The 24,860-nt window shown below is 36.5% G+C and overlaps 3 protein-coding genes and 2 non-coding genes across 6 annotated transcripts; all 5 read right to left on the reverse strand.

Annotated features, from left to right (window-relative positions):
* Positions 1–8,057: 8,057 nt before the first annotated feature.
* LOC113296899 (B3 domain-containing protein REM16-like) lies at positions 8,058–11,771 on the reverse strand. Of its 2 annotated transcripts, none has more exons than XM_026545261.1 (7): positions 11,535–11,771; positions 11,127–11,279; positions 9,712–11,048; positions 9,539–9,629; positions 8,889–9,411; positions 8,612–8,784; positions 8,058–8,508 (listed from the first exon to the last, which is right to left on the reverse strand). In XM_026545261.1, the coding sequence occupies exons 3-7, from the start codon at positions 9,735–9,737 to the stop codon at positions 8,242–8,244; spliced, it is 1,080 nt and encodes a 359-aa protein (XP_026401046.1). In that variant the 5' UTR covers positions 9,738–11,048; positions 11,127–11,279; positions 11,535–11,771; the 3' UTR covers positions 8,058–8,241. The 2 variants fall into 2 exon arrangements, with proteins under 2 accessions (XP_026401046.1, XP_026401047.1); XM_026545262.1 differs by having other exon boundaries at positions 8,320–8,504.
* LOC113294493 (small ubiquitin-related modifier 2-like) lies at positions 10,950–11,645 on the reverse strand. Its single transcript, XM_026542889.1, has 3 exons — positions 11,535–11,645; positions 11,127–11,279; positions 10,950–11,048 (listed from the first exon to the last, which is right to left on the reverse strand). Exons 1-3 carry the CDS (start codon positions 11,643–11,645, stop codon positions 10,950–10,952), a joined length of 363 nt encoding a protein of 120 aa, XP_026398674.1.
* A 2,083-nt stretch (positions 11,772–13,854) lies between the features above and the next one.
* LOC113294494 (F-box/kelch-repeat protein At3g06240-like) lies at positions 13,855–15,045 on the reverse strand. Its single transcript, XM_026542891.1, has 3 exons — positions 14,954–15,045; positions 14,655–14,863; positions 13,855–14,567 (listed from the first exon to the last, which is right to left on the reverse strand). The coding sequence occupies exons 1-3, from the start codon at positions 15,043–15,045 to the stop codon at positions 13,855–13,857; spliced, it is 1,014 nt and encodes a 337-aa protein (XP_026398676.1).
* Positions 15,046–23,871: 8,826 nt separating this feature from the next.
* On the reverse strand, positions 23,872–23,943 carry LOC113300847. The gene has a single exon (XR_003335956.1). It is a non-coding gene; the product is annotated as a small nucleolar RNA snoR60 (small nucleolar RNA).
* A 254-nt stretch (positions 23,944–24,197) lies between these two features.
* LOC113300849 lies at positions 24,198–24,269 on the reverse strand. The gene has a single exon (XR_003335958.1). It is a non-coding gene; the product is annotated as a small nucleolar RNA snoR60 (small nucleolar RNA).
* Between the last annotated feature and the right edge of the window lie 591 nt (positions 24,270–24,860).

A 24,860-nucleotide genomic window follows, 5' to 3' on the forward strand; every position in this document is an offset into this window, starting at 1 on the left:
TTATGTTATGAAGATTGGCCGAATCATTAGTCCCAGTACCTCTCTACCAATTTGTCAATATTTGTATATATATTTTTAAATCTAAAAATCCATTACCTTCACAAGTTCGAGTTTGAACGATACCCCTTATCATCATTACTACAACCACAAAAAAATCTTTAATCAAAAACTTAACTCATTCAAATTAAGAATTTTTCATCACCATATTTATGATTATTGAAAGACAAAGAGAATGCAAAAATAATGAGATCATTCCAAGTTCGGAAGAAGAAGTTACGACCAAAACAAGTTTACCGAATATCGACGTCTACAGGCCAATTCGCAAACTGGCGTAACTGGAGGAGTTTGCAAACTGGGTTCGCAAAAAAAAGTCTCTGGACTTTATTTTAAATCATGTTATGCATACCCGGTATGTGAACCACGAAGACAGAAATTCACGAACTCTTTTATGTCCCTTTTTTGACATTAAATCATCTCTTTGGAGCATGGGCTCAACAAGGTAGAGATAAAAATTCTTGTCTTCCAAAACATTGGGTATTGAACTTCAAGGTATATATCTGTCAACCAATCAAGACGATACTCGGGTTTCCACCAAAGCACTTAGCGAAAAATAAGAGTACGAATGACAACCTCAAAGATGTTTGATATAAATAGATCATGCAATCAAGCAAATAAAAATAAAATCATAAATCTTGCTTAAGTTATAGACATACCTTTTAGAATAATCCAATCGTGAATCCTACGGATTTATCAAACATTCAATATTGTATCTAACACAATATGTGCGCCCCAATTCTTGTGTTTCCCTCACTACAAAACATGGCATTCCTTGGTGTGGATGCACTTACAACACACTCAAGTTGTGTTGAGGTGAACAATGTCTTGCTCACCATAAGTAACTGAAACATATTTTTCCGCAACTATGGATTTTTCACCATCTATAGTTTTTGGCTTATTCCGTTTCTTCTTCCACCAATTCTTGTGTTTCTCTTTTGGATTATCATGAAAGAGATCGCTTTTAGAACCTTTCATATCCAAATTCATGTTTCCAAAGAACTTTTTAACTTCCAACATCATGGATACTGCCTTCTCCATAGTCATGGAATTTTCTGGGAGATCATTCCTTTTCACACTCAAAGCATCATTGACTTTCTTTGGTACCCACTTCTGAGTGCGTTTAGGAACAATCAGAACTATCTTCCCATTACTCTCTTTTAGATTTCTCGAAATAGTATTGGATTGACTATTCTTTTGCAAGTTAGTATTTCTCCAGATCTTGTCTTCGTCTTTAAAAAGTTATCGTTTTGATAATCATTACTATTGTGAAAAGTCTTCGTGTGACTTTTATAGGAAAATCTAGGTTTATCACAGTACTGATTCCTTTGCCTAAAGGTTGGACGTTCACTACCCGTAATGTCAAGGGTGTTAGCCATAACATATGATCTAGGTTTAATCACTTCTTTTGACACCCAAACAAGAATATCATGAAGTTTTTCATTCCTTATACGAAAACACCATCTCCTTTCCAGCTGACCTTTGTTTCCTCAATAATGACAAATATAAAGAACGTTCTTACCCGGATTCATGTGTGCTGGTTTTGGAGATATACTTTGTTCTTTCGAACCTTAACTGTCGGTGAAGGAAATTCACTTTCATGAGTGAAAACCTTTTGTTGAGAAGAGTCACTAGCCTTGACAATTTTTACCTCTTTGCTAGAACTTGGAGCATCTATTCCCTTATAGCCCAATCCTCGTGTATCACGATGATTTTTACTTGGTCCTAGCATTGTGGTTAATTTACTTGAACTATTATTGAACTTTTTCAAGTCATCTTCCAACATCTTGATTTTATCAAGAGCAGAAGTTAAATCACCCTCAAGGCGTTTTCTCGAGCGATACAAGAGCTTTCCCTGTCATCAGAACTTATTTGCTGGGAGTTAATTCTTGCTTCAGTTGTTGCAAGTTTTTCTTCGAACTTATAGAAATCTTGACGAAGATTATCACATTCAAGTGACTGTTTACTTAGGTCATTCACACGATCTTTGAGCATCGAATCGTTAATGTTATTCCAAGAATAAAGACCTGAGTAAATTCTTCTCAATTTATTATTTTCTCGACAGAGATGGGTTAGAAAATGAGTGACAAAAGAAGTCGTCAACTTTTCCACCTGTTTGAACAACTTAACATACTCTGAGATTTCCTCATCAACATCTCTATCAATATCTGAGTCACCTTCGTCTGAAAATTCATCCAACTGTCCTTCTAGGCGTGTTTCCCAGTTATCAAAAGTTTCTACATCACGAGGATGTCTAGATATTAACCTAGATATGACAATACTCTCAGGTGAATTTAAGCTTTGAAAAACATATGGTAATTTCTGAACTTAAGTTATTAGAGATAGGCTCGTCCTTAATAATCAGTTTGCTTCAAACACAGACTTATAAGGTCTTAGCGTGTTTGCCTTCTCTGATACTAATTGAAAACGCGGAGATATAACAACCACACCCAATATTTCGTTCGGCAATCTGTACGGACTAAACTCCAATATAATTCCGAGAGCACCAACTTAAAAGTGAGACTCAATCAAGAAAGATATCAAAGAGCTTTATCTCTTTCTCAAAACAATCAGTAAATCAACTAGATAGAAATCCGTGAGACTGGTTGATATGAGAATAACTTGGATGGTACCAAAGACCAATGCCCAAGTGTCAATCAAGTTCTATCGAACAATCAAGGTCGGCTTTATGAATCGATTGAACTACGCACAACCTGTGATATTTCAATTATATAAACAAATATAATGGGGGAAAGAAATAACAGAGACACAACACTGTATCAAATGCAGAAAAACCCCGGGACCTAGTCCAGATTTGAACACAACACTGTATCAAGCCACTACAGACTCTAGCCTACTACAAGTTAACTTCGGAATGGAATGTAATTGATCCCTAACCAAGTCTCACACTGATTAATGTACAGTCGCGTTCCTTACGCCTCTTGAATCCCAGCAGGACTCTGTGCAGTGATTCCCTTAGCTGATCTCACCCACAACTAAGAGTTACTACGACCCCAAGTCGACCACAGATATGTCAATTATGGTTTTGTTTCCGTCTTTAGATAAATTAAGGTGAACATGAAACTCAACTAATAATTTGGTCTTATACTCTCGAAGAGCAGCCTAGAAATATTAGCCAGCTTAGAATAACCTAACTGATTAACATAAGAAGTTGTTGTGGAATCACAAGAGTCTGAGACGAAGAACTGTTGTGATTACTTTTTATATCTTACCTATCGGAGATGATTCTCGAGTAAATCTTAGAGAAGATAAAACTCAATACCATAGAATAAATAAGGTCAGTATATGCAATTACAGAGAAAATAGTTGGATCTGGCTTCACGAATCCCAAATGAAGTCTTCAAGTCGTTAACCTAATAATGATTTTGGAAAAACCTAGGTTAAAGGAGAATCCACTCTAGTTTACAACTAGGACACACGAGCGTGTCAGGATTAGGTTTCCCAGCCGTTAGAGTTCTCCCTTATATAGTCTTTCAAATTAGGGTTGCTTACAATCAAAGCTAAGAAGGCTTAGTAACAAAGCAATTGATATTCACCGTTAGATGAACTCCTGATTTAACTCAATTACTCCAATTGTTTGTCGCCGAGAAATATTATTTGAAAACCCAAAAATAAATAAATGGAGAATGACATTGTTTTGTGATTATGTTTTAGTTTTTGATTATCATGGAAACCGAAAAAGAAATAGGTTTTGATTATAGATTGGAAATAGAAATAATTTAGGTTTTTTATTTGGTTTAGATAATTAGAATTATTAAGTTTGTGCAGAGGGTAATGTAGTATTTTAACACAGTTTAGACATCCCTTATCCTTCTCCATTTTAGATGAAGAAATCCATAAGCCTCAAATAAAAACCTAACACCTCAAACTAGGTGTTATAAACAGAAGCTTACGTATAGATTCCCACTTTATTGAGACTCTGTTACTTGGACACCAAGTATGTAAACTCTATAAATAGAGTCCTAAGCCTTTGTATTCTAGACACATTAATAAAATTTCTCTCTGTCTTCTTCCCTTCTACTTTGTGTTTCTTGTTCTCTGTCTTCTATATCACAACACGTCATCAACGCGTAGCTCTACCCGAGCATAATCACCAAACATCGCATGATAGGCTGTAAAAGCTACTAGTTACAAGCGTTTTGGGCGATTGCAACCATAAAAGAAAGCCAACCGTCGATGGATATGTTATATCTCTGCATAGAGAGGACGAAAAATGATTTTCTTTCTTTTCCAACACTAGCTATATTCTTTATTTTAATGTTATATGTACCATTCAAAACTGTTAAGTTACTAACTATTTTGTGCAATAATTATTCGTAGGATATGTGCTGATAGGACCTCAAGATATCAGCTATAACACGTGATCATGTAAGCCTCTAAGCTTATGATGGAGGAGCAGCAAACATGGTACATCATGCTTTTAAGGAGCTTTTAAATTGGATTTCTCTTTTTCGTATTACCTAAACCTGGTGGTTTATTACTAGCCGCAGTCTATATTTGTCATCAACTATCTTTTTAATAGGTTGATTTTTATTTTCTTTCTCTAATTTTTCTTTTTTTATAAAAAGAAGAAAAAAAATCCATTGAAAGATGGTTTACAGTTTCTATTCCCCTAATGAAACTATATAATCACCACAAATTGGTGTCATCGCGATTTAGCTATCATTATGATATCTAATCACATGTATGGTTGAAAAACCTATGGCCAATTAAATTTGGTATCTTTGTCCGTTAGACAAGGATCATGTATATGGTTTCTATTTATTAACAAGAAATCATATATCGACCACAAAAGTGGATTTTGCTTTTGCAATGACCAAAACGACGATATTTTTTATTTGTCGATACGAGTGTTTAATAAATCGTATAAACTAATTTGTGCTAATTTTCTCCATCATTTTCATAAAATTGGCATATTTTCTAAATTTTTGCCAAAAAAAAGGAGTGAATTTTTCGACCACATAATGGACTTTTTCCAAAGTCGATAACGACAATGGTTTCTTTATTTTCTTAAAAAGAATCATATAAGCCAATTGATTTGGTTTTTCCCTATCGGTCCTAAAGGGATATATAAAGTGTCGTTATTATGATATTAACAATTGAAAAAACCAAGAAGAACGGTTGCATTCTTAAGGGATATTGAGCATTTTCTTCTCATGGTAAATCTCCAAAATTTTAAAATAGTTCCATTTGTAATTGGAATTTGACACTAAAGATCAAAAGGTGCGCACCCGGCTTGTTAGCCGATATTACTAGTCCTTGTAGTGACTATATTGATCTTATTTTAATTTCTTTTGATGAAAAAAGTGTCCATAATTTCATCTCGTTGACTCTTGAGGTCACGAAGTTATCAGAGATTTGTTTGCATATATTCAATGCTTTTGGTTTTGACATCTAATTTTTTTATTTTATTTTATTTTGTTCCAAAAGCAATCCATGTCTATAAAGACTGTATTTATTTATTTTTATGTTAAAAGACATATTTCATAGTAAGTATATGTCTCGAATTAATCGGATAATACACTATGAAACATGAGATGAAAATATTTCCGCCATAATCAGGGGGAGACTATACACTATCGAACGTTAGCATTCATTAACTTAAAAGTTATATTAATTTGTCTCCCAACACAATCAAACCAATCAAGGCTGTCATATATGATTGGCGTGAAATTTCTCATTTTGATTTTAGATAATCTTTTGCCTCTTAAGAAGAAATCCAGTCACATACATATAGTAAATAAGTAGCGTTCTATAAGAGGCTACAGGTAGTGCTCCAATTGAGTGTACCAAAATCATATTCTCAAATATAATATATTTTCACATGAAAACGAGGAGATTATAATGCCCACGGGCGCTGGTACCAGTAATTTATTAAATTTTGCAAGATATGCATAAACTTGAGAATTGTGTGGGCTTATATTAAGCCAATTATTGTCGAATATTCATTTATAGTAGCTACTGAAATAATAAATGATGGTGGTTGTTAACCCCTCTGCAGAGAAATATCGTCATATATGATTGGTATGCACATAATCCAAATCATGTTGGATTGAAATCTCTTGAATTACGCGATTTATGGATCCAAAACTTAACACCTTAAATGTGCAAGCCTGAATTCCTAAGATTACAGGTTGATGTAGTTGTGATGCGTTGTTAAGAGAAATTAATCGTACTAAGAACGTTTTGGGGGTTTTATTTTTGCTTAGACCCCTAGGATTGTTTCAAATTTTTGTTCTCCCTGAATAATGCATTTGGCGTGGTAGTCTTTGAAGGACTCATATTGCATTCACACAAGAAATGTGGTCGGAGAACATATTAAATTTGTAACCCTTGGAGGATTCAAATTATATTTAGGCAGCCACCTTATTTGCTTACATAAGGTTTAACAATCTTTTATGTGTTTTTAGAAATTTGGTGCAAAACCAAAAATCCGGATTAATTAGTTGATGATTTCAACGTTATAGGTCTCTCAAGGAGTCCTTAAAAACACAAAAATCCATGCTTTAGCAGCATAAATATTATTTTCTTAATTCTGCAGTTAAAATATTGTGCTTGCTGAAAACTTGTATATAAAATATAGATCATAATTATGATATTGGTGCTTGTTTGTATAACACTCAGTTGAGTTAATTAGCATCTACATTTACGTCAAAAGTTGTACTATTTTCCCTTCTTTTCGGGTTTTCTCCCATGTGGTTTCCTTGACAAGGTTTTAACGAGGCAACATCTTGTTGACAATTAATTATTTTATTTTATTTGAAATGTGGATATTTGTGCTCTTTTTTCTTCGTCCAAATTTTTCCCATTGGGTTTTATTGGCAAGGTTTTAGTGAGGCAATTTAATTCAACATGATGGTCATCCAAGAGGGGAGTTGTATCAATTTTGATTGTTTAGTGGATGCCCACATTTGATTAAACCAAATCAACTTAATCATCTCATAAGAATTTGGATTACCTTCTCACAAATACGATTTTTGTTCACGTATGATAAGGTATTCATATCTTGGCACTTTGTTGAAGAAACTGCATCAACTATTTCTGCAAATCATCTCCAAGAAATTAGCAATCCAAGACACAAGTACTTAATGTATTGAAAGAAACATGAAAACTAGAGAACACTACTATTAGAAGACTAACACAAAAAAATACTTCATCAACTGAGAGATTTCTCACGAAAACATTGCTGTCTCCAGCATTCAAGAAATTCGTTTATCGAAATTGGGAAGTGTCGACTCGAAGATTTGCAAGCCAAGTCTTAAATGAAGTACTTATCAGGGGGAGCATCATAGTAAAAGATATTTTACTTGACTATCACGTTGTACTCTTTTTCCTTCGTCAAGGTTTTGTCTCACTGGGTTTTCCTTGTCAAGGTTTTAACGAAGCAACTGCACGTGCTTACACTAAGTCTCTCATGGTTTCCCTCTGGTTCGGTGTGCGTCAGACTTTCCTCCTCTTGTTAGTCAAAGCAGGAGTGATCATAGTAGGTGTGGCCGTAACAGTCGTATTCTAGCTTGTGATGAATTATTATCTGTCGAGATACTGAGCAGACTTCCTATTAAATCTCTCCTGAGGTTCAAGTGTGTATGCAAACGTTGGCAAACTTTGATTCGAAAGGACCAACATTTTATGCACGGTCAGAAAAGAGTAATAGTGGTCGTGCTGTTACGTCTTTTCTCATCATCCCGTCGCCTTCGTTTACTTCTGGAGAACGTGTTTTTCTGTTCGCAGAATTACAGTTACTGTTTGAAGGTGGTTGTCGAGTAGTAGCAACCATTCACAGTAAAGTACCTCGTGTAGGTCACCCGTATGTATCTGTTCTCAAACCTGTCAATGGTTTGATTTGTTGCGTAGAAAGTGACACTTAATCTGTCTGCATACACAATCCCAGCACCAGAGTCTAATCACCTTGGATTAGATCAATAGTTAAACAGCAGCAAGAAGCAAAAGCTAAGACAATAGAAGCAATCAAGGAAATATAGATGAATTGTTCAGTGCCAATGCATCTAGCAACAGCACAATTTCATACTAAGACTTCATAACATAACAATCAACATTCAAATCTAAAATATAGTTTGAAACCTGGTACAGAGTAGAATAAGCAGAAACGAAACAAGTCTGATCTTCTACTTGTTGCTGGACATGGTGTCACCTTAACAGAACATCTTAGTTACGAAAGATTGTAACATCAAGATTGGTTGATTTCTTTGAAGTTTTAGATGACGATGAAGAAGTAGTCTCAAACAGGCAGACATCTCCCACTTTAAGGTTGTTACTGCGCACAAAATTTCTCCATCCCCGACCACGGAATCCAGAACTCTTACTTGCTCCAAAAGATACATATTCAGCTAACCATGTTTTACCATTCACCTTGAGGGATGCAAATTTAGTTGCACGAGGTATATTCTTATTTGCAAAGATAACAGGAACTGTCTGCAATGCAAGCCGGATTTTGTTGAATATATAGAAAACTGAGATATGATTGAACGAAGTCCTGAGTTGATTATTATAAGAACAAAGGGAAAAGAAGCATTACCATGGTGAAGATGCTTGACACATGTGTAGATTTCATGGCTATAACAAAATGTGGCTTTCCCTTGCGTGTACCTTCACGGAGAGCTTGTGGATAAGCTGCACCTTTTACTTTAGGAGCTCCGTTCCTCAACACAAGTGCCATCGGGTCTACTTGGCTTTCTTTCTCTTCCGAACCTGAAAGCAATAACATATATCATTGAATTTCGTTAGAATGCATAAGAAACGATGAAACTCATGTGAAATGAAAGAATCACACAAATGAAGAGTTAGAATCTCACCTTGCTCGCGCTTAACATAAGCTGGGGTTGTGCCTTTCCGACCAGGTAATCGTGATGTTTTGCTACCACTATCCTCAACTTCATCATCGCTACTGGCGATTCGTTTTCCTTTCACTTTCTTAGGCAACCTCTTAGGTTCAGTGATTTCTGCAGAAGGTTCTCTTTCTACTCTTTTTCTCTCATTCAATCGGCCGTTGCTCATATGACAACCTTCATTCTTGCAATTCCTAACAAAATATGAACTTTCTTTCTCACAGAAGTTTTCATCATCAAACACTAACACATCAAAAACTGAACCCCCTAATTTGTATTTAAGAAACAAAACATCACCTTCTTTCAGATTGTGTTCTTTAACAAATATCTCCCACCCCTTTCCCAAATACAATCTCTCATCACCATCATCACCCTCACTTCCTTTTCTCATCAATTCAACTGTCCAAATTCGCCCACTAGGTCCTCTCAGACTCACAATGTTTGATAATTCTTTCCTCAAACATTTCCTTACAAACTTCTCAGGGAATTTCTGCATTCATGCATATAAATTTGCAATCAAGGTCTAAAGTGCTAAATAAATTGAATTGCGGATTACAAAAGAAAACAAAAACAATAATGTCTAGGATTTCATTTGCCAACTAGTAGTGTAAACTTACAAGTTTGGAGCGAAAACTCTTTGAAAGAGTTGTGAAGAAATGCACTACTTTAAACTTCTCAACATCTTCATCACTTCTTCCCATATTACTCCTACAGATTAAAGAAAAAGAACAGGTCAAATAGAAGTACTACTACATACACAAATCTAAAAAGAAAGAGATGATTAGATTACCTATCTTCTTTGCATCTTTGATCCATTTCCTGCTCTCTGATTCAGATTAAAAAAACCCTTAATCTTAATCTCCAGACTCAGAAACTATGAACCCTTGATTTCACACTTCTAGTCTTATCCCTGTCTTTATGATTTTCACTCTGGTAAGTGATTTATGAAACTTAAATTTTCTCTTATCATGTTCAGAGAAGTACTGTACCCCTCCTCCAATCTTCATCTTCCAGCAGCTTCAACTCCAAAAACTCTACTTTATGATCCCCTGTATTCTTTTCACCATTTTAAGTCTTTTCTTTCATTAAAACTTGTTTCCTCAGTGTTCCTTACTACTTTTGTAGGAGTAGTTTATTTTTAGCGGGGTGGACTCATTAAATTAAGCTTAAATGGGTTTGGGAAAAAGAGTGTTACAAAAGGGCCCAAGTAATTTCTATATTTTTCCAATGTCTCTATTGCAAATCCAATGGTTTTGGCAACAATCAAAGACTGTAGAGTAGCTTAACATGCATCAGGGATAGTTCATAGTCGTAGATTTTTCTTTTTTTGAAACAAGTTATAGAATCGTATCAACAATCAATCAGCGAGTGGTCTTTTCCTTGAATTCCCGGTTGTAATCACAGACCAAAATGAGGCAAATGCATGCACTAGTAGAGAATTGGGTTGCAAAGGAATTCAATCCCAGCAACCGGTGCAAGCTGTGCTGTGTAGTAGTCTTTTAAGATTCTATCCGGACAAAGAAAAAGAAAAGAAAAGTGATGTGTACGCTTGAATACTATCTACCCTAGGCAGCATAGGGAAGGTGGTCTAGGGGCCTGGGGAACAAGAGGAGTCATATTTTTCTTTTGAACAAGAGCAAAAGTCCCTATTAAATGAAAGAAAGACTCTGTGCTTTTATTCTTCAGTCAATACTCAATAGATATTCAAATCTATCAAAAAAGTAACATGAGAGAGAGAAACTATGTGATCACTGATTAGACTAAACAGAAAAATTATCATCACTGATTATCAGACGGGCCATGTCCTTTCGGGAACATACTAATCCAATGTTAAGTGCAAGAAAAGTTCAATTCAGTAATATTACCTTGCAGAGGATTGAAGAACCAAATACTAATAGTTAGAAACTTAGAATACTTAACAACACATACTGGACAACATGTATTCAACTAGGCCTGAAGTCTGAACTACCACCACCTCTCTTTTTTTCCAACTCAGATCAAGACCTCCAAAAAAAAACGTAAACACCTCTAATAATCCCAACATACTTGTGCAACATTTAGTGCTTTGCCACCACCATCTTGCTCCAGCATGACATCAATTTGATCACCGTCTGCTTCCATTTCAATCTGGAGCAATTCATTTATCCAAAATTAACAACTTAACATGTAAGAATAATAACATAAAAGAAACAAGAGATTACTTACATCATCTGGTGTCTGTTTCGGGTCTAGTCTTTTACCATCATATAAGAAACGGTAGGTCTTGTTATCAATTTTCTTCATCTCACAGTAAGCACTGATGAGCTTGCTAAACTGACTGCTCCGCCTGATTCTGAACGCAACCTCAGTATTATCATCCTACCATCATATAAAATATCCAGCAATACAGTTTAGTTGACAAATGCATAAGTTAGCGAACTAAAAATACACACGCTTAACTCAAACACTAAATGTCACAATGTTAAACATCAAAATGAAGATTCATCAAACACTTGCTAGTCGACAACATTTCACTTGAAACCCTAAAAATGGATGTAACAAAAATGTAGCGAAAGACCCATATTTTTGAAAGGATTTTCTATTCTAGCTAGACTACAGAGAGATATACTTTACATTTTTCTTGACAGTAATGTTAATATGACTGGGTTTTTCAGCCTTCGGCGTCTGCTTTTGATCAATAACTGGTTTTTTATCTTCTTGTGGACCTGGTACAACTCCAGACATACTTGAAAGTGAAGACTAACACTATTGTTTCTTTAGAAGAACAGTTTTTCCTAATCAAGAAGAAAATTTATGAAGAAACGGAGAGAAGAACAAGGGTTCTTAAAAAGAGGGGAGAACCGGAGAAGAGAGGGGGTGCTAGGCTAGGCTGCTAGGTATCTATCCTTGTATGTGATATGATACACCCTCGGCAGATAATTTGGCACAGCCTTATAGTCTGTGAGTCGTTAATCTTTCTCGACGATTGAGATGTTCTTCAAGCTACGGTTAAGATTATTTAATATTGTGGTGTCCTGGAGAAGTTTTATCGGTTCATTTAGTGGTGTCCTGGGGAAGTTTTATTGATTCATTTTTCTTCTGATTTTTTATCTGACCACCACTCAGCTGAGTCCTATTCCTACTCCTATCAAATGATGAAGGAAAGACTCGCTGTTTTTCTCTTCTGAGTCAACAGTTATTCAATTTTCTAAAAGAATCTCGAGATTCTAAATATCTATTTTTCAAATCCAGAAATCGGGAATAATTCAATGATATGTACGGGACTTCGGAGAGGATTTCACATTTAAATTTAAATTTAAAAGGGAAAGTATTCGGTGATAGCAATTTTTTACTCGTATCATATATTCTTTCCGTCCTAATTTAGGATTTTGTAAAAACTTTCAAATTCAAATTACTTCCACATACATCATCAATCTTTCAAATTACTTATTTAATATACTATCAAATTACTTATTTAATATACTAGTTTTTGTATCCTAATTTTTATTTCTTTCTTAATAATTAGATAATTTTAGTGGGAAATATAGTAATTTTTTAGTACACTTTTGTTAAAAAAAGCTCAATTTTAACAAGTAAACTAGGACAGATATATATATAGCTCAAAAGCTAAATCTATCCAGCACAAATGACTTTAGGAAATGGATATCCTTGATAGAACACAATTTTTTAAAAAACTTGTCCGGAAACACCATAGATAGAACACTATACAGTCGAAGCTGCTTCCCATCCCCCACTTTTATGCACCACAATTTTACATCCCTATGTGTCACTCCTATCCACCGTAGATTTCATCCTCACCCTACCCACTTGGGAAAAACAGAAGGTCCGCTTTAAAAGTGAGCCAATAAGACATGGACACATATGGATGTAAAAATTTAAAATTTTGGGGTATAAAAATGGGGGATTCTAGCATTTTCGCTATACAGTAGCCGATACAGTAGTTGTTCTGACTTCGGACTCCAGCTCGGACAGTGCCAACAATAATATTTAAATTAAAACTTAGGGGGGAATTATTCAAGATTGAGACTCGTATTGGTTTCATTTTGAGATTGGGTCCGATGAACAAACTGTCTTAGGTTCAGTTTAAAGGATACTCAGTCTAAGATGAAGTCTTGGCTAACTTAGGATAAGCTATTTTCAATTGAAATGGCACAAATGCAAAATTCCGGCTTTAGCCCACGCCAAAGAGTTTGAATTATAGCCAAATTGTTATAGATTCACACCCCAGATGATGCTGAGAGGAGATCATTTTAGCTTTTAGCCTTTGAAATTCTTTTCTGATGCGGACTTGTATAGCTAATGGCTGATTCTACAGATATAAACACATTATGCATATTCTTTCTCTTTTCATCAATTAAACATGCTGGCCATGATGAAATAAACACTCTGGGTTGCAGTCCAGATATTATTGTCAGGGTAAAAGATATAGCGAGACTTGTTCTGAAGTGGATTAATTAGGGAACCAGGGAAAATATTTTAGAGTAAGCAAAATGAAACAAATGCAATCTCAAAAATACTTACTTACGAAATTAAAAGGTCATATTGCCCCATAATCATACAGTTGTTCATTTCAAGATGTTAACATTTTCTACGGTAAGCATGGAGATGTTAGCAAGTGTACATAAGTAGAACTACTTCGTACAATAAGCAGAACAAAAGTAACATACATTCCTAAACATACCAAGGTAAACATACCAAGGTAAACAGACAACAAAAACTGATAGAAATAAAAAGACAGGAAAATTAACAAACATACCAAAAGGCCGTCCATGAAGGTGCTACATTACAAGGATGGGTATACAGAGATGGATCTAGTTTTCTGCTTCTTTTAACAAAAAGACGTATGCACGGACATTGTGCTTCTACAACACCTACTCATATTAACCGTGTGCTTCTTGAAGTTCTTTATCAGCTGATTGTAATATTGCCTGCTCTACAAGACTACAACTTCTTCTCCTGCATCACAAATAGATTTAACCGAAACCAGACTACCAACATAAGTGTGCACCTTCTCCAGTGTCTGATAACTGCTTGTATCCAAAAACCTAGCATTTCCATTCATTGGGTTATACAAGAATAAATCCCCATTATGCGGGTTAAAACGATTTAAAGGCTGACCAAATAATAAGATATCACCGTTCTTGAAAGATTGCACAGGCCTCACAAAGTCGATATCTTCTTTTAGCCTGCTAACGCTGAAAATTTTAGTCCAAGATTCTATTACACCATAATTCTGCATAATCCATACATCTACGTTCCCATCACCAACGTACCAAGATAAGCAAAGTTTACCATCCAACAAGCCAATAGATGTCTTGTAATACTTATCACCTTCAGGTGCACCACACAGAGGTATAGGTAGTTGCATTTCCTTGAATTTCTCATCCCCGACATCGAAAGAAAGTATAACTCTAACAGTGTTTTTACCTCTGTTGCAGGGATGTACCAGCCAATGAAGAACTCCATTTGCTCTTCCAGGTAGATAAAACACATAAAGAATATTCTCGAGTGCTCTCAATGAACCTGTTCCTAGAGTATATACTCTAACTTGAGAAAACCTATCACTCCCAGCAGTAATAATTTTGACTACTTTGTAATCCCCGGTCTTGCGACCGTAACCAAACCCATGTGTTGGAACAGAAACCACTGGTCTCAATACAGATTGAATTTGTGGAGGTAAATGTGGTAATTCTGGTATTTTCTTATACTAGTTAGTAATTGGGTTCCAAATACATAACAGTTCAGGATCAGACCGGAGGCAAAACAATCCATTACAAATTCCAAGGATACGAATATAACATTTCCAGTAGTGAAATGGACAGTGATATTCAACAGACATATCAAATGTAGAAGTGGAAATGTTGTAATCAAGCGAAGGGAATGAAGCAGTATAAGGTTCATCTGAATAGTATAAAGTTGGTTCTTGTTTTGAAAGGATGATACTAAAATGATTCATTTGATTAGAATGATTAGAATGAATCTTAATAAAATCAGGGTTCATGAAATGATTGCACCAATTCTTTGAGACACACCTGAATCGCAAGACGGACTTAACTGGTAACCATGTGAGGATGTCCATCAGAATCCCCTCCGGAAGAAATTTCCACTTCTCGATCATCGCCATTGCTGCTGCCTGCTGCTCAAAGTTAGGGTTTTTTTTTTTTTTTACTTCAATGTCTTTCTTTCGTCCTGTTGTACTCTCCTTATAAGGAGCATTTTTGCCCTAATTCTCATTGACTTTTTAACATTTTTTAGGCACGTTAACTTGTTTCAGTCAACTGTCTTCACGTAAATATGTTGACTACAAAGTCAAATGCGGAGATGATTTTAGTATGCGGCTGACCTTTTACAGCCAAGTAGTCAACAGTTGATGGCTCTTGAGTCTTGACTATAAAATTCGTCATGCCTTCTCAATCCATTAGCCTTGCAGTGGACAGAAAACTGATAACATGCTAGCTATAGAAAGCTACTCCTCCCGCCTCGAAAAAATGAGACTTTTTTTTTGTCTCAAAAAAAGTGATACTTTTCATTTTATGCATTGCCTTCCAAGGACAGGAAGAAGAAAGCATGGAAGTAATTACAGACATCGAACTGACCATTCGTTAGTAGGGTCAGCTTCAATTTTTTGGAATGGTCATTCAGTAACGGACTGGGTAGAATTTTGGCTACTATAGCTATAAGCTACGGTATTCTAGTGACACATGATGGTGAACTTCTTTGTAGCTGCCAAAAGAAAGAAATGTTGAGTTACCTGCCGAGCATTCCAGATTTTATTGTCAGGCTAAGAACAATTTTTTTTTTCTTTTTTTTGAACTGGATATCTATTGAAAAAACAAAACTAAAAAACAGCAAAGACAGAAAGAGGGAATCAATGTCCCAGCATATAATGCCCGGAGCTTGACTCGCCAACATTCTCTGAACCTGAAAGCGGAACATTAAAGAAAGAGAAAACATCATTGACTGACGATCTGTTAGAACCCGGAGTCATCCCAGCATCCACAGTTAAAATCTAACAAAAAGTTTGGCATAAAGTGAAGCCAGGTTTGATGTAAAGATGCAGCGTTAACTTCCTTTGCTAGTTTATCAGCGACTTGGTTTCCTGATCTCCGGATAAACTTAAAACCCAAAAAGTTGTTACAACCTGGCTAAGAAAATATGCTGAGACTTTTTTTGAAGCGGAATAGGGAACCAGAGTCATATTTTATATCTCAGCAAAATTTGGTGAAAGATATTTGATTCACAGACTTGGTTTAACTGATACAAAGAACCTCAAAGGTCAAAGCTATTTATACGCAAAGGTTTCAACAGAAAGTTAACAACAATGCAGGAAAAAGTGACTAATTCCAACAAAAAGCTTAAACTTTTGTTCATCCTATCTCTAATATCCCATAATCTTATGCTGGTTAATTTCAAGTGGGTAACATGTTTCATGGCAACTCGGCAAGCATTCACGGCAAGCAAGAAGATTTTAGCAAGTCAAGTAGAACTACTTTATACAATAAGCAGAACAGAGTAACATACATAAATTACTTTATACAATAAGCAGAACAAAGTAACATACATAAATTAACATAAAGGGAGTTCATAAACAATATCATAACAAGGAGAACAGACAGCAGGAAAAAAAACAGACATCAAAAGTTACAGACATACCAAAAAGCCATCCATGAAGGTGCTGCATCACAAGGATGGGGGTAATCATAAGATGGATCTAGTTTTCCGATTCTTCGACAAAAAGATGTATGCAGAGACATTTTGCTTCTACAAAAGATACCTCATGATTTGTCTCCTTGAAGCTCCTTTATTGATTTATTGTAACCTTGCATGCTCTACATCTTATCGGCCTGCATTACAAATTGATTTAACTGAAACTAAACTGCCAACATAAGTGCGCGCATCATTCAGTTTTTTATAACCACTTGTATCCAAGAACATAGCATATCCACTGATTGGGTTATACGAGATCAAATCCCCATTGTACTGGGTTAACTGGTGTAAAGGATGACCAAGTAATAAGATATCACCGTTCTTTAACGATTGTACCGGCCTCAAATACTCGATATCCTCTTTTATCCTGCTAACGCTAAAAAGTTTACTCCAAGATTCAGTTACTCCATAATCCTTCATAACCCATACATCGACATTTCCAACAATAACACACCAAGACAAGCAAAGTTTACCATCCAACAGGCCAATAAATGTCTTATAGTAATCCTCCCCCTCAGCTGCACCGCACAGAGGTAAAGGTAGTTGCATTTCCCTAAATTTTTCATCCCCAACATCGAAAGAAAGTACAACTCTGATGGGGTTGTCATCTATGTTGCAGGGATGTACGAGCCAATGAAGAACACCATTTAGAAACACTCCATTCACCACTCCAATTAAATAAAATACAGGAATATCCTAAAGCACTCTCCATGAATCTGTTCCTAAGGTATAAATCCAAACTTTAGAACCCTTACCTCTCCCGGGTGTAAGGATTTTGACTATTTTGTAATCACCAATGTTGCAATCGGAACCGACCCAAATGTGTCGACATCTTCTAATCTTTCTAATAAAGTTTGATTTTGTTTAAAAAAATCTGGTATTTGTGGTAGTTTCTTATACTCGTTAGTGATTGGATTCCAAATGCATAGCAGCTTTGGATCAGACCGGAGGTATTGGATGTATATTCTAGTATATTATTGTATATTTTGTATATATTCACTTACCTTGTTTGAGATATATTCACCTCTCTTAGAATATCTTCACAAGATTTTTGTAAATTAAACTCCTTTATATAAGAGTCCTTGTTATCAATGAAACACAGAAAAATCACAATCCAATTATTCTTCTTGTCTCGTGTTGTTCATCTTGTCTCGTCTTGGGTTATAGAAACCCTCATGGTATCTTGAGTCCGGTAGCAATGTCTAGTGTTTTAACTTCAACGTCCTCTTCACCTAAAAGCCAGTCCTCTATATATGCTCTAGCTTCAAATGATGGACCAGGAACTATCATCCCACATGTAGTTCTCAAAAGGATCGAATTATGAAGAATGGGCTAAAGGGTTTCGTATTTCTCTGGGTGCGAAACGAAAACTGGGCTTCATTAACGGTAAAATCTCTAAACCTTTTGTTGATTCTTCTGACCTGGATGACTGGTGGACTATAAACTACATGATCGTTGCCTGGATTTTTAACACAATTGATCCAGTTCTTCGTTCCTCAATTTCTTATCGTGACACCGCATTCGATTTATGGGAAGATATCAGGCTTCGTTTTTCTCTTGGGAATGGAATAAAAAAATTTGAGCTTAAATATGATGTCACCGGTTGCAAACAAAAAGATGGAGAGTCTATACAAGACTATTACGGGAAGCTGAAGAAACTTTGGGATGACATCAATGACTTTGATGCCTTACCTTCTTGTCAATGCTCCGGTTGTACTTGTGGTCTTAATGTGATTCTTCGTACTCGACGTAACAATGATCAGGTACGTGAATTTTTAATGGCTTTCATACCCTATTATGCTAATGTCCGTTCTAGTATTTTGGGCACCGAACCACTTCAGCCTCTGCACACTGTGTACTCTCGTCTCATCCAAGAGGAAGAGGTTCGATCTTATACTCAGCCAAAGGAGGATATCGTTACTCCAATGGCTTTTCTCGCTCACGGAAATAAGCCACAAGGATCGAAAACAGGAGCTGTCAAACCTCCATTGAAGTGCACCTATTGTGGTCACAATGGACATCTTGAGGATCGCTGTTGGGAGAAGCACAGATATCCAGATGGTCGCCAGCCCAGACGTCCACCTGCGGCTACTCTCAAAATCGAGTCACCAGCTCACCGTAACCAACCAGCAGCTAAGGCAAATGCTGTCATTGGTAAGATGCCAACTACAAATCCTGTTCGTCTCTCTGGTAAGCGGGGTCACATCTGGATTGTTGATACAGGAGCCTTCAATCATGTTTGTTGCGATGACAATTTTTTTGAATCTTGTCGTAATATTAGTCCTCTTCAAGTTGGTCTACCTAATGGTTTCAGCATACAAGCAACCAAAATTGGGATTGTGAAGTTAAATGACTCTATTATATTGCACAATGTGATGTTCATTCCTCAATTCACATGCAATCTTCTCTCCGTATCTCAATTTTTATCTTCATCGCATGCTAATCATGCACAGAAGAATATTATCAGTGTTCAATTCACTAATTCTGAATGTGTTATACAGGACCATACTTTGAGGACGAGGATTGGTATGGGTAAGCTCACGGATGGGTTGTATTGCTTGATGGCAGGGAAACCAACTCGTGTCAACATTGTGTTAGAGAAGATTACTACAGAATTATGGCACAAACGGCTTGGTCATCCTTATATCCAAGCTTTGAAGTCTCTACCTCAAATTGGTCGTATTGATAGTCAGTTAGATTTTCATGCTTGTGATGTCTGTCATAAAGCCAAGCAAACTCGTACTTCTTTTCCATTGAATAATAATAGGGCAGTTGATTTATTTGAGTTAATTCATTGCGACGTTTGGGGGCCTTATCATCCAAATCGTGCCTGTAACTCGAGATATTTTTTAACCATTGTTGATGATTTTTCTAGATGTGTTTGGGTGTATTTGATGAAAACCAAAGATGAGGTACCTACCTTGTTAACAAATTTTTTTGCACTGGTTGACCGACAGTTTACTCGAAAGGTTAAGACTCTACGCAGTGACAATGGAACTGAGTTCAAAGGTCTCTTCTCTTATTTTCGAAACAATGGCATTGTTCATCAAACTTCTGTTGTTAAGACACCACAGCAAAATGCTAGGGTGGAAAGGAAGCATCGTCACATTCTTAATGTTGCTCGTGCACTACGTTTTCAAGCATCCTTACCAATCGATTTTTGGGGTGAATGTGTCCTTACCGCTGCCTATTTGATTAATAGAACCCCTTCTCGTGTTCTTCACTTCAAGACGCTTTATGACCTTCTTTATGGTTCAGATCCACCTATTCACTCTCTTAGGGTATTTGGATGTCTCTGTTACGCGAAAAACCTCAACCCTTGCGATAAATTTGACAGTCGCAGTCGTCGTTGCATATTTCTCGGCTATCCATTTGGAAAGAAGGCCTGGCATCTATTTGATCTCGACACAAGTCATTACTTTCAGTCTCGAGACGTACATTTTATTGAAGATACTTTCCCGTTGGCAGATAACGATGAGCTTCTGAAACTGCACTCATTGTATTCTGATGAGGTCACTGAACCAGTTACTAGGAATTTGTCTGACAATCATTTTGAAGTTGAATACAATAATCCACATGTCTCTGGTGGTTCTTCTTCCGCTGCTATTCCCTCGCCTGATGCTACTGCACCTCCACAGACTAGTTCCAGCATTCCGTCAGACTTCCTGGATGATGTACAGGACACAACACATATCGCTGATAATGATGTACAGGCGATTTCTCAGACAGCACCTGCTGTAATTGATACATGTTCTGCTGGTGAGGATACTGATTCAGCACTGTCTCATGCCTCTTCTTCTGCTGTACCTGTGTCTGGTACAGAATCTGTTACTCGTTCTCCCACCGAAACTGCAGATAGTCGAGATCATCACAGTATAGTTGCAGACGAGGAACTAGGCCGGGGTAAATGTACAAAATTTGAGAATGTCAGGCATAAGGATTTTGTTCACTGGCAGGGTGTTTCAAAACAGTCTAACACGACCTTGGTTTCCCCTGAAGCTTCACCTATACCAGTCAAGTCCTCAGGTACTCCCTATCCTATAACTCATTTTGTGAATTGTGATGCATTTTCTGCTGCACATCGTATTTTTGTTGCAGCTATTTCAAATGATGTTGAACCCAAATCATTTAAAGAGGCAATGGCTGATCCACGATGGCGTCAGGCAATGCAGGCTGAAATTGCTGCACTAATCTCCAATGGTACATGGACAATTGAAGATTTGCCTTCCAACAAGTCTGCAATTGGTTGTATGTGGGTTTTTCGAATTAAGCGAAAATCTGATGGCTCGGTTGAGCGCTACAAAGCCAGATTAGTCGTTTTTGGAAATCATCAAAAGGAAGGAATTAATTTCACTGAAACTTTCGCTCCTACAGTAAAAATGGTTACTGTACGAACTCTTCTTGCGGTTGCTGCGATAAACAACTGGGAGTTAGTTCAAATGGATGTACACAATGCGTTTCTTCATGGTGATTTAAATGAAGAAGTCTTTATGCGACTTCCTCCTGGTTTCAGTAATGGATTATCTGGCAAAGTCTGTAGACTTCGTAAGTCTTTGTATGGTTTACGCCAGGCTCCCCGGTGTTGGTATGCTAAGCTAGCAACTGCTTTGCGTACATATGGTTTTTCTACCAGTGCTTCTGATCACTCGTTATTTCTTTATCGCCATGGAAATATTATTATGTATATTCTAGTGTATGTGGATGATCTTGTTATTGCTGGTAACAACAAAGCTGCTATTTGCGAATTTCAGGAATATCTAAGCAGATGTTTTTATATGAAGAATTTGGGGAAATTAAAATATTTTCTTGGCATTGAGGTAGCTAGAAGTTCCAAAGGAATTTTTCTTTGTCAGCGCAAATATGCTCTAGATATCTTGGAAGAAACATGCCTTCTCTGTTCCGAACCAACTAATATTCCCATGGAGGAGAATCATCGGCTGGCTCTTGCATGAGACTCGCCCATGCCTGATCCTGCTCGTTATAGAAGGTTGGTGGGGAGAGTGATTTATCTCAATCTTACACGGCCGGATCTATGTTACTCTGTTCATATTCTTTCCCAGTTTATGCAACATCCAACTCAATCACATTGGGATGCTGCACTTCGAGTTGTGCGCTATTTGAAATCTAGCCCTGGGCAAGGTATTTTACTTCGAGCTGATTCCAAGTTAGTTCTTGACGTTTATTGTGATGCAGATTGGGCTAGCTGTCCACTTAGTCGTCGTTCACTCACGGCTCACTTTATCTTTCTCGGGGGTTCTCCTATATCTTGGAAAACGAAGAAACAAACCACAGTTTCTCGTTCCTCAGCCGAAGCAGAATATCGTGCTTTGGCTTCCACAACTTGTGAGATTATATGGTTAAAAGGATTGTTACGGAATTTTGGTATAGGGCATACAAAACCAGTTTCGATTCATTGTGATAGTCAAGCTGCGTTACATATTGCTAATAATCCTGTCTTTCATGAACGAACGAAGCATATCGAGATTGACTGTCACTTTGTGCGTGATGAAATACTTCGAGGTACTATCCTTACATCTTATATTCATACTACCTCTCAACTAGCTGATATTCTGACTAAAGCTTTGGGTCGTCAGCAGTTTCAAAATCTTCTTCTCAAGATGGGCATTTCGACTCTTCATGCTCCAACTTGAGGGGGGTATTGGATGTATATTCTAGTATATTCTTGTATATATTCACTTACCTTGTTTGAGAGATATTCACCTCTCTTAGAATATCTTCACAAGATTTTTGTAAATCTAACTCCTTTATATAGGAGTCCTTGATATCAATGAAACACAGAAAAATCACAATCCAATTATTCTTTTTGTCTCGTGTTGTTCATCTTGTCTCGTCTTGGGTTATAGAAACCCTCAGGAGGCAAAAAAATCCAGTGCAAATACCAAGGATTTCAATATACCATTTCGAGTAGTGAAATGGACAGTGATATTCAACAGACATATCAAATGTAGAAGTGGAAATGTTGTAATCAAGAGAAAGGAATGAAGCATAATAAGGTTCATCTGAATTGTATAAAGTTGAATCCTGTTTGGTAAGGATGAGACTAGAATGATTCATTTGATTCGAATGATTAACATGCAGTTTAATAAAATCAGGGTTCGTGAAATGATTGCAACAATTCTTGGATACACACCTGAATCGCAAGACGGACTTAACTGGTAACCATGTGAGGATGTCCATCAGAATTCCTTCCGGAAGATATTTCCACTTCTCGATCATCATCACCGCTGCTGCTCAAGCCTAGGTTTTTTTTTTTTTTTTTTTTTTTTTTTTTTTTTTGCTTTACTCTACTTTGTTTCGTTCGCCCTATTTGTTATTTTATATGGAGCATTTCAACCCAAATTCTTTAACATTTTTTACTATACAGAGCATTTTTATCCAATATTCTTTAACATTTTTTGTGGACGTTGAGTTGACTCATTTGACTACAAAGTCAAATACTGAGATGTGAGAGTGTGACCTGATTTTTCCAGCTGTTTTACTCCTTATTATGTACAGTAATATAAAGCTGAACAAAGGGTTCATGTTTAAGTTGCAAAATGCAAACTGTTTTCGTCAACTATGTGTACATCATGTTTAAAAAAATGATAAATCCATGATTTTGTGTGAGTTAAGTGGAATCAAAACCTTTAGATGTTGATCCTCATATCACTAAAATTATGTTTAAAACTGTGTAACATTTCAGGTACTGGCGCGGAACCAGGATCAAAACCAAAACTAAAACAAAAGAAGACACATTTCTCTCAGGTCCGGACTCCTGAGCAACAGATTTGGCTGTCTTGGGTACTCTGTATTCTGCAACCACCAACATACAACCATGATATCGCTCAAATGCTCAAGCGTGACTTGTTCAGATGGCTTGAACTGGTCTTGCTGCAGTTTCTTCACTTCTTGCGCTAAGACTGCCTCTGCTGGAACCATGGATTGATACACTTCGTCCTTAACAGATACTGCAATGTGACCTCCACTTTCAAGGAAATATAAAGCATTCAGAGTTAAGATCCTAGCCTGCAGGTAGCTGGTAACTGAATGCACATTTTGACGCAAACACAAGAGGCAGCTATACAAATTGGTAACCACTTGAACTTCTTTCAACAACAAAAATATCAGCGACTGGTTTTCTTACTGAACTCACCAGCATTTCACAAGCTGCACAGTGTAAGCTAGGTAAAAAAAAATAATCTAAAGAAAAACATGTTATAGTAATTGAAATTGGAAGACATATCACATCAGAAACTCGATTTTACATCACCCATAATGTCTGAAGGGGAATCCGAGTATGTCTGATCATATGCTAGTCATCGTAGGTGCAACCAAAATCCGTAGATTTGGCACGGAAACAATATTAGAAAGACAGATCGTAAACAAAACTGTTGTGGAATACTGAAAATTCAAAACTAAGGCGAAATTCGAAAGAAAATAACCCACTGGAAAGAGTTGAAATAGATTAAATACTCGGACATTGAAACAATCGAACATTACAAGTCGGACAAAAGCATCAAGATAAACAAAACTGTAAGACATAATATACCATAACAGCATTAAGACAAAAGCACCAGAAACTTGATTTTACATCACCCGTAATGTAAGAAGGGGAACCCGAGTACATCTTATCATATGCTGGTTGTCATAAATGTAAACAAAAACGACTAACCAAGTCAACAGGTACACCAACATGGTCACTGAAATCTTTTAATCCCAAGGACCCTAAACAAAAAACCGAAAACGCATTCGAAAATAAAACAGCACTACAGAGAGATGATGTATTTTATATTAACAAAAAAATAGATAAACACAAACAGTAAAAATGATATTCTCAACTATGAATTAAAAAAAAAAAAAACGTTAACCTGGAGTACAGCATTTGATATTGCAAATGGTGTACATACAAGGTAAAATACACACATAACATATGAAAAAGATAAATTTTCACATAACGCATACTGCAGAATTCATACAAGTAGAGCACACATCTGGTCAGGTTGAGCAACATCAGACAAAATAACATCAACTATTCCAACCAACATTCTCATTCTATACTTAGAAGGATGCCTAGCAATTTCAGTGATGGTTATAACATTTGTACACTTCTTTGCCATGTTAACTAAATCCCTTCCACATCCATAACTCCACAGCATAGACAACACCAGTAGGTCCAACAAGGTCTTGATAGCTCTCTACTGCAATTCATCATCACTAATAACAGCTCCATAT

The sequence above is a fragment of the Papaver somniferum genome, chromosome 7, assembly GCF_003573695.1.
Source record: "Papaver somniferum cultivar HN1 chromosome 7, ASM357369v1, whole genome shotgun sequence".
NCBI classification, from domain to species: Eukaryota; Viridiplantae; Streptophyta; class Magnoliopsida; order Ranunculales; family Papaveraceae; genus Papaver; species Papaver somniferum.